Below are 14379 nucleotides of genomic sequence, written 5' to 3'. Positions count from 1 at the left end.
GTGCTTTACATGAATTATAAGGAAATACAAATACAACCAAAAGAAAGACAAAAGGTAAGGGTAACAGTACAAAAAAGTACAACACTAAATATTGGTTCCCCAAGTTTAATAAGAATAAGTAGTCGATAATTTATAAACTATTATAGGTTTCTCTGGATCTTAAGTTTGGTCTGGATTAGGTATAAAACTAAATGTTGGTTTCAGTTGTATGGGTTGAGTTCTAGATTTGTACAGTATAAAGCTAAATGTCAGCTCTCCATGTTTGATTCTTGCTCTGGGTTGCTAAGTAAATTGTACTGTTTAAGTTTGTTCTGTTAACCGTTTGCAACTGCGTCACTTAATCATTGAGGCGCCATGATGGACGCCGGAAATGAGGATCGGGAGTGTTGAACAGAGCGACTGGAATTATTTCCCCAATTTGTTTTGGCCAATTTATTCATGGCTTCTGCTTGTTCGAGTCGAGCTAATTTGTCTGTGAAGGTAAAACACCTGGTTGGGGCTCAAAGACGGCGGGATTTCCAACAGTTACACAGCTAGCTTAGAAACCGGGTCGGTTTACCTCCTTCCTCCTGACGTGTTGATCAAATGACCAACTTTTCCTGAATTCACACCACATTATTTATATCACTGTCATAAACAGCGTTTCCCCCTTACACCGTAGCAGACTTAAAAACGAGATGCTAATGTAGCCTGATTAGTAGGGATGGGTCCGGCAACACCGATGCGTCGGCGCATGCGTCAAGCCCATAGACAAAACCCCGTGTGTCGCTTTCAGGAAGTCACGTGACCGATACAGGAAATGTTTCGAAATGACTTTTTATAAGGAAGCAAATCTGTCAACGGGATGCATTTGCCAAAAATAATTCCTGATCTTTTACGGTACAGCGGCAACTATGGAGCCTCAAGGCAAAGGAAAGGTTTTGTAGTTTGGGACCATTTTGATCTTACGTCAGAAAATAAGACATCGGTCCTCACTTCGTTATTGTTTCATCCGGATCTTTTCAGTTTCTACTTGATCTATCTGAATCTAAATTCAGCTGAAATTGACTTAGTTTACTTTCATATTATGTTCTGCAGGTTAAGTGTTGCATATGTTTGACAGAATTGTCTCATTTAAATAAATCCACCTCCTCAATGCTGAGGCATTATAGGGCATCAGAATGAAGTCGCAGATACACCCAGGATAAACTCAGGCATACAGCCATTCTACAAATTACTCAGTTGCTTTTTATAAATTATTTCATATAAATGTATTGTTTGCTTAATTTTTTTCTACAGCAGAAGAAGTGGCAAAAATAAGCATAACAAACATAATTTCCAAATGTTGAAAAAACTTATTTTTTTCAATGAAAATTTGTGAAGAAAAAAAAAACCCCAGTCCGCAAGCATCCTCATTCCAAACACTTTCACTTAAATTTTCACTTTATGGTACATGTTCACATTATTTATTGACTGTATCTAATAATATCAAATATATTTTGAATTTAACTGAAGATATGACATAATACAATACATAATGTACAATAAAATACAATGACAAATCTTATTGTATAGACTAGGTCAGTGGTTCTCAAACTTTTTTCAGTGATGTACCCCCTTAAAAATATATTTTTAGTCAAGTACCCCCTGACACGGGCAAAACATTTTTGGAATTAAAAAGAGGTACAGTGCTGTAAAATCACTGTCTGATTTATTAAAGCCAAACAACTTACATCAGTGAACCTGACAAATACATCCATATTGCAAACATTGCATGGTTAAACAAAAAAGAAAAACAGAAGACGGTGACCACCAGGAAGGTATAAAACCAGTCAAACCGTTTTATTTTAAAGGATATTGAAACTAAATACTGAATATAAAATTCAGTGCATGAACACACATTTATATTTTATCAAACTTTTTACAAAATAATTTTTCCCAAGACTTATTATGAGGAGCCTACTGATTTTTTAAAGATATTTTGAAAAGCTTCACGTACCCCCTGCAGTACCTCCACGTACCCCCAGGGGTACGCGTGCCCCCATTTGAGAACCACTGGACTAGGTCATCAAATCAGTGTAACTACGTTGCCTGTAGGGATTTTTAATGTCCAGCAGGTGTCAGTATTCAGTGACACAGTATCGATACAGTTTTGCTATGGGTCGAAACGCTTCATGACGCCTCATTTACCCATCACTACTGATTAGCATCAGACATGTAGCCTGTAGCCTTTTGTCCATAAAGGCTACATGACGGTGCGTCACTGTTTCCATGGTTACTGTTAGACCCGTACTTTCTCCTTTATGCGATATTTTATATCTTTCTAATCATACATACTTATAACACCGAGGGCTGCCAGTCAGTATGATTAACGGCTGCAATCCGTATAAAAGTTATACAATAAAATGACAAGTTTGGTTTGCATGCTTGTCTGTCTGTGCAGTCAACTGCGCAGCTTCCTGTGACCATTTTAAAAGTGAAATCAACTAGATAGAAGCGATATTAGGTTACAGATGTCTGTTTGTAGACTAGCATTAAATGAACGCATTGCTTGTTTTGACGTCCGTCATGGCGGAGTGGGCGGAGTTCTGGAGAGCCTGACGTCACGTGCAAAAGATCAATACTATTTATTTATGGGCTGTTGATGCCTGACGCTAAGTTGAAGGTATTATCTGTTTTAGAGGGAGACACAGAGCTGATTTACATTTAATTTAGGGAAAAATATAAGAAGTTTTTCTATTTAAATAATAATTTCTCTTATTAAAATCAGTGCAATCAGTATAATGTGACACTCTTCAAAGCAGTTTGATTTTTGGATGTCAGAAATGGTCTTTGTTTACATTTCTTTAAAAAAAAAATTTAAACCCTTCAAAAAAAAAAAGTAGAAAAATTCAGAGTGATGTTTTTCCTGACAGCACAATAACTGGGTTGGTTACATGGATTATTTTAAGGTTTCCATGTAGAGACAGTGATTTTTAATGGGAGGCTGTCAGCTGGTGGAATACAGATCAGAGTGCAGCACATTTATTGCTGCAATCCTCCAGCTTCAAATTTTCACACCGTGTTCTTCTTTCATGCATCATTAAACGTGCAAGAGACGGTGCAACCTTTTTGTATTTGCACATGGTTTATAAATGAGTTTTATTGAAAAGGGCAGAAAAATCCACAGTTAGAGCTGAAATGTTGCAGAAATTAGATTTTGAAAGAAGAATTTTTAGACTGCTTTTACTGCAAAAACTGTATATATATATATATATATATATATATATATATATATATATATCCCAGTAAGTCCTATTATAGAGTCAAGTGCATTAAAGAATTTACTGTGTGCCTTTACATAATAGATCTCATATTGAATCACCGTCCAACGCGACGCTACAGTTAGCTTAAGAAAGGATTGTGTTTAAAAATAATCATGGATAAAAGGCTTCAGATCGATGTTACACCAAAATCTGTGAATTATTCCGGCTATCATAATCTGCGACCAGTTTGAGCCTGGGTTAAATATTATTTGAAAACTAGGAAGGCACTTAAAATGGTTTTTTAATCGTTTACCGGTTTATTAAACAGTCACAGTTGGTTTACATAACGACAGTACACTCAATGTGATGGTCCGTCGAACAGTGTTATTATTTGCATATTAATTATTATGCAAATTGAACTTAAGTGTCATAAAAATTAAATTTTGTGTTGTGCTATTAAATTTATAGATGGTATTGTGTGTCAGGGTTCTTTGAATTGCTATAATTAATTTCAGGGTTGATTAGTTTGTCTGGTGAGCTCAATTAAAGGAAATCTACTTAACAAGGATGTTCCACATTATTAATCAAGCCACAGGTTTCAAGCAATATGGGAAAGAGAAAGGATCTCTGCTGACGAAAATCATCAGATAATGTAGGTCTGTATGACAAGGTATGAAAACATTAGATATTTAAGGAAAACTGAGGTGTTATCATCATACTGTGAAGAGATTTGTGGCTGATTCAGAACAAAGATGGGTTTGTACAGATAAAGGCAAAATGAGGAAGGTTTCTGTTAGACAAATTCATCGGATTAAGAGAGCAGCTGCTAAAATGCCCTTACAAAGCAGCAAACAGTTATTTGAAGCTGCTGGAGCCTCTGGAACCTCGAGGTGGAGGATCCTGCAGAGGCTTGTGGTGCATGAACCTACTATTGGGCCCCTAACCAGAGCTCACAAGCAGAAATGTTTTTCATGTTTTTGAGACTTTCTATATAAAAGTCTTCATGTAAGCTGCTTCAGCACACTGCCTATATCATTATACTTTATCTACATCAGCATCAGGTTCTGAATAATCCTTTGCATTTTTCATCAATAATGGATGTTTCAACATGTTTCTGTCATTGTGATTCCCCAAGTTTGACGCTGGATGTTGAAAGTGACTGGGCCAGATGTGAGAAAATGTGCAGGATGAGTGAAGTTCACAGCTGTCAGAAGACTGTGGAGAATGCAGCCTGTTCGGCTCAGCAGGGCGAACAGGAGCCAATGAAATGTGAGTGTGAAAAAAAAAGTGAAAGAGCCAGAGAGAGGAGAGGGGGTGTTGCTATCAGGCTCCTGCAGCCAGAGTCGGACTTTTCTCTGACATCGCCAGGATGGTAAGAAGTTTTTAACATCCGTTTCACCTCATAAGTTGTGACAGAAGTGAATTTATTTTGGATTTTCTGCGTTTGGGTTGTTGGCGACTTTCTGTTTATGAGATTTGCCTCATTTGAAGTTTGGTTGCTTTTTTTTTTTTTTTTTTTTTTCCAAAGACAGATTCCAAAAACAAAAAAGCGACACTGGTGATAAATCAGTTGGTTTTCGAAGCTCTGCTTAGAGAGAAAACGAACGTAATTCGAAAAACCGACACAAGCGAAAGAGAAGTAATGGTTTAGTTACAGCCTACCTGTTTGGCAGAGTACATGCCATTGAGATGACGAATACCTCTTGAGGAAGTGCAAGTGAGTAATTGTCAGATATGACCGTAAGTGCTGTTTCAGAGCTTTTAAGTTCTTGTTTAAATGTGTGTCTGCAGGGCACACTGCAAAAACACAAAATGTTAACAACTATTTTTGTCTAGTTTCTAATGCAAATGTCTTATTACAGTCAAGACAAAACTGCTTTATAAGTAACTGTTTAGCAAGATATGAGGGCTTGTTTTAGGTAAATAATTCTTCAATATTGATTTTTAAAAATTACTCGTTCCACTGGCAGATTATTTCACTTATAACAAGACATTTTTCCTAGGTAATAAGTGAAATAATCTGTACTTTTTCTTCAATATTCAAGACTTAAAACAAGCTAGTAAATCTTACTAAAATGTTACGTCAGTGAGATTTATTTACTTTAATGCAATCAGATATTTGCACTAGAAACTAAACACTTAACTGTGTTTTTGTTATGTGTAGGAGATGATTAGGGGCACTGAGAAGAAAAAAAAACAGAGAAAAAAGTCAGAATTCAGAGTTTAAAGTATTATTTCACGCTGAGCAACTTCCACGAATATAATTTCTTTTAGAAACTAAAATCGATTCCTTTGTAAGCACCAATACGACAGACACTTTCCAGTAAAAGTTTAAATTTTTCTGCGTGTCATCATCTGTTCACACAATCCATATCTCTTAGTCTTTCTTACCTGAGATCCTTAGATAATCCAAAGAGATTATGCTTAAAAAATACTGCCACCTGCCTCACTTTGTGGCCCTGCCAACAATCTGGCAGCGCAGGAATCTTGCTGCCTCCTCTGAGCGCCTTTCAGTTTTGGACCCGACGGTGGCAGGAAAATGTGGAGCGGCTGGAGCGTGTTGGCGGATCAGGAATGCTCCGCTCCGACTCGTGAATAATTTGATTGTTTCCTTTCAGTTGGACAAGCTCAAAGAAGGAGATTCACACAAACTTGCTCCAGCAGCAGTTATGTCATTTTCTCAGTTTTTTAAAACTTGAGATTATTGGAAAGAATTGTTAGAATTGCTTAGAGGTATCAGCCTAGTGCTTGATAATTTACTGTTCATATACAAAATTATTCACACGTCAATGTATTTCATTTGGATTTATGTGGAAAAACCAACTAAAACACTTCAAAAATTCAAATCTTACCAAGTATTTTTGGTCTAGTTTCTAGTTCAAACATCTTAGATCACTTGAAATGAGACAAAACTATCTTACAAGTAACTTTTCAGCAAGATATAGTAGCTTCTGTTAAGACAAATATTCCTTAACATTGATGAAAAAGCACTGGTTCTACTTAGTTATGCACCGATCCATTATTTTCTCTTCCAATACCGATATCTGAGGTTTAGTATCGACCGATCTGATACAGAAAATGATGCTGCTGAAATGACTTCAAACTTGTTTTTAAATCAGAAAACCAATTTAATTTATAACGCTGCATCAGTGCGGCACACATAGATACACCTACAGCTTCACAAGTTTGGTTAAACATATAAAAACAACTTTAATTTGTTCAGTCAGTGCAATTAGGAGTAAAACAGCTGATGTAAAATAAGCAATAAAGAAACTGAAACTCACTAAAACAATATCTTCACAAGTTTGGTCAAAGAAATGAAGAGTCCACAGCACTGAACCCCATTGAAAGCCTCCTGGATTTCCTCCAAATATTGATTTCTGAACTCTTCCTGAGTTAAAACATTAGCATTGTTGTTTCTAAATGAATATGAACTTGTTTTCTTTGTGTTATTTGAGGTCTCAAAGCACTGCATTATCATTATTTTTGATTCACTTCTCATTTTCTGCTAATAAATACTACATTGGAGAGTTGTGAGTAGTTCATAGAATAAAAGAACAATATTCATTTTACTCAAACATATTCCTATAAAGAGTAAAATCATAAAAACTTATCATTTTTAAGTAGTCTCTTTTTTTTTTCCAGGGCTGTATATTTCTCTCACACATTGGTGAAATGTGTAAATATATTTTCTTGTTGGTTCATCTGTGCTTTGCGCTGCCCTTGCCTACCAAGATGGCGGTTCAGTGATGCGGATTGCTTCGGGTTCAGACTTGTGAGAATTATGGTAACTTTACTCGATTGGCCTTTAAAATATGACATTAAGATTTGAGCTTCACACCAAACATTGAATGTTATTTTAAAGTTTAATGGTGAAAATATTGGAAACCATTTCAGACAACTTCGTTGAGTCAACGCTCTTGCGGAAATGAGTCAACACACAGATTGATGGCATTATTAGCTTCCTTATGGCATGCTGCTGAGAGGTTAATCCAGCAGCCTCGGTGTCCTGCTGCGGGTTCAGTCACACACACGCGCACACACACATTGTCACATCAATATTATATGATGGAGGGGACAGGAGCCAGAGAAGCTGACATTGTGCTTTTTCAGCGCCCCCGTTCACTTTTCAATTTCTGCCCACTTCTTTTATTCTTTAAACCGTCTCTGTGACGACGCTGTAGTTTATTAGAGTGCAGCCATCTGCTCCAGCTCCGGTTAGATGGTGAGAGTAGTGAAAGTGTTGGCTTGTCCTCTGGAGGAAACCTCCAGAGAGTCCGTCTCTCTCTGGCGCTGAGACTGGAAAACAGGCTTTTTTACATAAATGATGAGCTGCCAGCTGTGATATGGCCACATTTATGTTTTACACAACAAACCTGTTTTTCTGATTTTCATCCACATATTCTTGCCTGTGTTTTCTGCTAAAACATTTTTTAAAATGTGTGCCATAGCTGCATTTTCTGTTTTTGTAGATTAAGTTCTCAAGTGAGCAGACTGTTTTATAAACAAAGATGTTATTTTTGTCAGGATTTTCAGGTCTCACTTTCACTGGTGTTGATAGGCAAATAAATGGCACTAGATATGGGGAAATCTTTCTGCCACAAGAGCACCCATGTCCAGTCTGACAGCAGGATTTCATGTCTTTTGTTCTAAAAACTTAATACTTTTGTTTACATTTTAATTTTGAAAGCAGGATTTCATGTCTTTTGTTCTCATAACTTTTAATTCTTTTGCTTACATTTTCATTTTGAAAGCAGGATTTCATGTCTTTTGTTCTCATAACTTAATTCTTTTGCTTACATTTTCATTTTGAAAGCAGGATTTCATGTCTTGTTCTCAAAACTTTTAATACTTTTGCTTACATTTTAATTTTGAAAGCAGGATTTCATGTCTTTTGTTCTCATAACTTTTAATACTTTTGCTTACATTTTAATTTTGAAAGCAGGATTTTATGTCTTTTGTTCTCATAACTTTTAATACTTTTGCTTACATTTTCACGTTGAAAGCAGGATTTAATACCTTTTGTTCTCAAAACATTTTTTTTTTTTACCCCTCCAGGGGGTCTTTTGTGGGCTCTAGTGTCCCTTATATGACAGTGGGCTGACAGAAAACGGGGAAGGAGAGGGGGGAAGACATGCGGCAAATGTCGTCGGGTCCGGGAGTCGAACCCGCGACGGCCACGTCGAGGACTCCAGGCCTCCAAATACGGGTCGCGCTAACCGCTACGCCACCACGACATGCCCCTTGTTCTCAAAACTTGTAATACTTTTGATTACATTTTCATTTTGAAAGCAGGACTTCATGTTTTTCTTCTCAAAACTTGTAACGTTTGTACTCAAAACTTCTCCTCCCGTGCACACTTAGTCTCTGCTCTGATTATCTGCTTGCTTACGACACATGGAACTGCCTCTAGGCACCGTTGCCTGGCAACCTCTCAGCCAATAGAATGAAAGGGTTGTGCTAGGTGCATTTGTTTCCTTCTAGCGGGTGTGCCTGTGTGGCTACTATTGATTGTAGCAGCAAAATGTTTTTTAGCTTAATTCCTAAAATTTAATCTAAAAATAAATTCTATATAGTCAGTCACTACATATATATTTGTATATATACATATAAACTGATATTAATAATATTAGTTAATATACAGTATATTAAAATATTAATTCATATATTGTAATATATATATTATATATATTTAATATACTTAATAAATGTATATATTCAATACATATTTAAATACATATTAATTTAAATATAAATAATATATATTATTAAACATATATTTCATTCGTGTGCAAAAGAAGCTCTTGCAAACAGAGTTGTGTAAACAAAACACATCCAGGGTGTTGGAATGTAAACAAAGAGACTCTGTCTGTATTTGACGGCTGGAAAAGTACAACAGAATGTCTTACTTTGGTGGACGAACGTGATCCGACTTCTGGGTCGCGTGCTGCTGGGGAAATCCTGCAGAGCCGGCTGGCTGAATGGGAACGGCTGAATAGAACCTGAGCGCGGGTCGCACAGAGATCCAGCTGTGACAAGTAACACCTGAAATGTCAGGAGTTTGTATGAAGAAGCAGAAAAATAACCCCGAGCAGGACAAATAAAAACTGTGGCGTTCCTCTGCTGCGTTATAACAGACCTGATGCTGCTTACAGATGGCATAAAGATCACAACTAGAGTCTCTAATAAAACAAAATGAATCGTTTACTGTCGGATGTCGCCACATCACTTGAGTTAATAACAATCGTAACTGTAAACAAAATTAAATTAAAGTTGCCATCTCTGAAAGCGTTTAAGATGCAGTAAAGCGTATTTAAAGTTTCAAAGAAGGCCAGCTGTTGTTCAAAGATTTGCCTCGCTATAATCCAGCTAAATAAAGCACTTTGGTCCTGATTTAAGGAACTAATTAAAAAGTTTTTTTGTGGTTTTTTGCTTCATGATACCGTGATTTGAGTCCATTGATAAAATGAAGGAGTTAAATATCCTGAATCTTTCTGCTCAGGCTCCTTAACTGGATAAATACTGACCAGGGTTGCCAGATCTAACTAACTCAAAGTAAAACCAATGTAGTTGAACTTTACTCTGTCTCCCAGCAACCATATGCGCATTTTGGAGGTGTGTGTGCATCCCACCAGCTGCGAGATCAACTCTTTAAGGTTCTTTAAACCTTATGAGACTTTTTCCCCTGATTCGATAATTTGACGAAGGGCTTTTCTTCGACAGTTTTACTTTTACATGTTGAGCTTCAGTCTGCAGCACTGCAAAAACAGAATGTCTTACTAAGTATTTTTAGTCTAGTTTATTCTGCAAATGTCTTAGTGCAAATAAGAGAAAAGGGAATAACTTTTCAGTGAGATATAGGAGCTTGTTTTAAGTCAATAATTCCTTAATACTGATTTTAAAAGGTGCTGGCAGATTATTTCACTTATAATGACACGTTTTCCAAAATAACTTTTTAATCAATATTTAGAAATGATTAACTTATAACAAGCTCCTCTATTTTGCTCAAAGGTTACTTTTAAGTTAGCTTTGTTTTTTTCAAGTGTACTAAAATATTTGCAGTAGAAACTACTAAAAATATTTGGTAAGATTTTGTGTTTTTGCAGTGAGCAATACCAAACCAACACAGCTGATCTTTAGCACATTTTGGAGGTTCTGGCTCATTATGTTCATGTTTTTACTGGTGGGAATATTGAGTTTTACAATAATTAGTTTTTCATTAGTGCTCTATTTCTAAAGTGTGGCCCGGGGGCCATTTGTGGCCCCTGGACTGACTGTTTTGGTGGCCCCCAGGTCCATTCCATGAAAGATCTAAAATTTTCTAGAAAAGACACAAGGAAACTTTCAAAAGTTTCAGAAATGTTTAGATTAATCACAAAAAATTATCTCCTAATTGTTTTTTTTAATCAAATGTTTTTTGTTATTTTTAATTAGTGTAAAATTAATACTGACATAATTTTCTTGCAGTGGAAAATGTTCAGTACAACACAAAGAGCCGCATTTATCCAGAGATTTTTACTGAAAAGCCGACTTACCTGCACCCAAATCAGCTTTTCTATATTTTATTTAGCTTAGCTAAATTTATTGAGCATTTTGAAAGAAATTGACCCAAATCCCGGTCTTATGATGGTTGATGCTTTTACACAGCAAACCTTCAAGATCCTTTTAGGTTTTGGATCTGGAATGAATAACGTCCCTTTACTAAAAAAAATAAAAATAAAGAAGGAGACTTGGAGCAAAGGTCAAAGACTGCCCAGATTCTGGATGAGTTTTAATGTTTTACAGAGTGAAGTCAGGCTGAGTTGTCATTAGGTTGCCAAAAAATGTCTGTTAAATAACATTTAGATAAATATTTATCTATTGACATCTTTTCTGCAAATGTCAACATCCCATAAAATAATTTTTTTCATCTATTTGCAAAAGGATTATATTTTCTGTATTATAAAATAATCAAAAAGAAAACAGACATAAAAATAATAAACTCTCTTCCTATAGTAGTAGATATTTATCATAAATTATAAATAGCGATTTTCTTTTCATGCATAATTTGTGTCTCTAAATTACTTTTCATCTTGACTGAGGGTACAAAAGGTTGCAGACCTTCATTCACAACCTGCTCAGCATCCTCAACACCCACCTTAACGATGATAACAGTCAATACGTCGCCATGGCAACAACGCCTTTCATCCTAACAACTGCCTCGCCGCCCACAAAAGTCCAACAGCAACCGTCACCAAGCAACCCCCTCCCTGCTCTCCGCTCCTCTATTTAAGGAGCCGAGGAGGAAGAGGAAGAGGAGGAGGAGGACTGGAAAAATTATGCTGCGCGGAATAAAACTCAACTCAAAAAACTGGAGAGAAAAAAACAAATTTTTAACATTGCAGAAGGTAGAAGTGTAGCTAGATCTGCTGTAAAAATGTAGATTATGGCAATTGTTGCCTTCTTTATAGAGTCTTTTTGTTAAAGCTTGTGTTATGCAACTCTCAACAATCATTTAGCTAAGTCATGTGTTGCTTAAAGGCACAGGATGTCCGGCTGAAGGACGCGGCATTGTACAACGTTTCCCCGTCTGCCCACTCCACACATTCCGGCTCTGGATGTGAAGCAGCAGCCGGGATGTTTGAATCAACTGTAACATGTTGATTTTAATAAACTAAAGGAAATGATTGCGTTTCCTCTCCTTCTCATTAACTCTCACACAGGAAGTTTCTGATGTAAAGCAGGAAAAGTGACCAATCAGGAAGAGGAAAATAAATGCTGGATTTGGTTTTTCTTTGTTTTGATTAATCAGTTAGAAATGATTTGCTGTTATGATTGATTAGCATTTTTCTGGAGTTGATTGTCATGTTCACACACACCTCTGACCCCGGCTGCAACCTCTGTGGGACCGGACTCGGCTGACAGAAGGGGGCGTGGCCAAAACGGGGAGGAAATGCAGGCAGGAACATGTGACACACACACACACACACACACCCACACACACACACAAAGACGCGGGTGGACTTTTCTGGTCTGAAACTAGCAGGATTGAAGGATTTCTGGACTAACTCGATTTACTGATAAGTTTTAACAAGTTTAATTTTGAGTAACTTGTGATTCTTTCTGGATGATCTGAAGTTTTAATGAATGCATTTTGTCTGGTTCCCCTGTAAGCCGGTGGCTCCGCAGCTGCTGACATAACACGCTGGTTTTTCCTGTTGGGATAGAGTTACTGGTATGTGGCGCTGCAGAAATTTGTTTATGTAGCAGCTGACTTTTCAGAAAGTTTTACTGCTGCGATGCGTATCTGACAAGGGCAGAACAACAGTGAGGAAATTTATGTCGACTTGGCAAAATGTTAACTAAACCCTGAACTCTTCAACAGGCAGAAATCTTTATGTTGGTCCGGTTACAAAATCATTTTGGGAATTTTGTCAGGAGCTCAAATTGCATAAAAAAAAACCTGATAAAAGTTGACAATGAGTTCTAGTAGACGGTGGCTGGGTTCACGGCGCTCCAAAATTTACAAGTAAGTCCATGTTCAGCAGCTTTGCATATAGATGCTGATATTCAGTCACTGTGATCTGGAGGTCAAAATGTTTGCTGCTATAATCTCTCAAACTGTTAATGACTCATAAACTTCTGCTTCTGTATTTCCTCCTCCTCAGTGTGGAGGGGGAGTCCCAGTGTCCGGAGACGGTCGTTCACAAAGACAGCTCCTTCAGCCAGTCGCCTTATCTCCACAGCTCAGAGCGATACACTGACAGCGGCGGCGGCGGCGCTCCCTCGGCTCCCAGGGGCACGGCCAGCGTGGCCACCTCCAGCCCGGCCAGCCTGGCCTGGGCTCTGCGGAGCCGTCACCAGCCGGCGAGCCTGGCTCTCCGCAAACAGGAAGAGGAGGAGAACAAGAGGTGCAAGGCCCTGTCTGACAGCTATGAGCTCTCCACAGATCTGCAGGATAAGAAGGTAAAGATGCTAAACAGACAGCGAGAGATTCAGAAGAGCAGAATAAAAACGGCCTTTATAAAATCTCCAAGGATTTTAGAGGAGGGTGGCAGAGTATCCAAATTTTTACTCAAGTAAGAGCAGCACTATTTCAACTTATTTATGCTAAAGTAAAGTAAAAAGTATAACATCCAAGAAATTACTCAAGAGTAAAAAAGTATTTGGTAAAAGGTCTACTCAAGTACTGAGTAACTGATCAAATTATGAATCATTTAGTCTTTAGAAATTACACCATTAGATGGACCAAAATATAAAGTTAAGTGGAAATTTTGGTATTTTAAGGATGAAAATGACAAAAAAAAATCATTCAAGTAACAAAAAATAACCAAATCAGTTTCTTTAAATAAAAAATGTATGAAACGTCAACAAAAACTGTATGTCTTTATCTGGTAAATGTTTGGTTAAATAATGTTTGTTCTTCATTCATTAGGTGGAGAATCCAGAAATTTTACTCAAGTAAGAGTAGAGATACTTCATAATAAAATTACACAAGTAAAAGTAAAAAGTACAGCGAAGAAAACATACTCCAAAACAGTTTTTTGATTTTTTTTCCAAAAAATGTTACTCAAGTCAATTACTACTTCCCAAGAGATCAAATCTAGAATGGAGCAAATAAAACTTGACAACATTGATGCAGGCGGAAACTTTTTCATCTCTTAAGACATTTTTACATGTTTTTTTTTTTACAGAAAAAATATTAGGTACAAATAAATACATTGCAATTTTTTTACGTTTTCGCATTACAACCAGAACCACAAACATTGACCTACTTTTTTTTTTTAAAGCAAATGTTACTTCTCTAAAAGGAAAACAATTAAGCCAAATAAAAATTTAACTGTGGACCTTTTTTATGTTTTGTATGTACAATCTTTTTGTTGATTTTAATAGAATTGAAGTAGTCTATTATAGAGCAAACAAAATAAAAAGGCACCAATAATTAGGCCTGACACGATAACAGATTTTGATGGTGGATAAATTGTCCCAGTTATTATTGCAATACTTAATAATATTGTTGTTTTGAGACCATTTTCAAGTAATATATTAATAATGGCATACTACACCACTGCTACTACTACTTTATTTATAAAGCACTTTAGTTGCAATACAGTAAAAAGTCTAACATTCAAAATATGGAAAAAGGCAGGAATAGAAACAATAAAAAGTTATAATA

At 36.7% G+C, this 14379-nt stretch overlaps 1 protein-coding gene across 4 annotated transcripts in view; it reads left to right on the top strand.

The window, feature by feature from the left end:
- iqsec2b (IQ motif and Sec7 domain ArfGEF 2b) overlaps nt 1-14379 on the top strand; it is a 49896-nt gene that overhangs the window by 23655 nt on the left and 11862 nt on the right. For 3 of the 4 annotated variants that reach the window (XM_028016001.1, XM_028016012.1, XM_028016029.1), the window contains exon 2: nt 12872-13169. In XM_028016001.1, the coding sequence (XP_027871802.1) occupies nt 12872-13169 (298 nt within the window). Of the gene's footprint in view, nt 1-12054; nt 12733-12871; nt 13170-14379 lie in introns of those variants that run through there. The other variant, XM_028016021.1, reaches the window with a different exon arrangement.

Source organism: Xiphophorus couchianus, chromosome 1 (genome assembly GCF_001444195.1).
Source record: "Xiphophorus couchianus chromosome 1, X_couchianus-1.0, whole genome shotgun sequence".
Taxonomy (NCBI): domain Eukaryota; kingdom Metazoa; phylum Chordata; class Actinopteri; order Cyprinodontiformes; family Poeciliidae; genus Xiphophorus; species Xiphophorus couchianus.
This window is presented reverse-complemented; position numbering and strand designations above follow the sequence as displayed.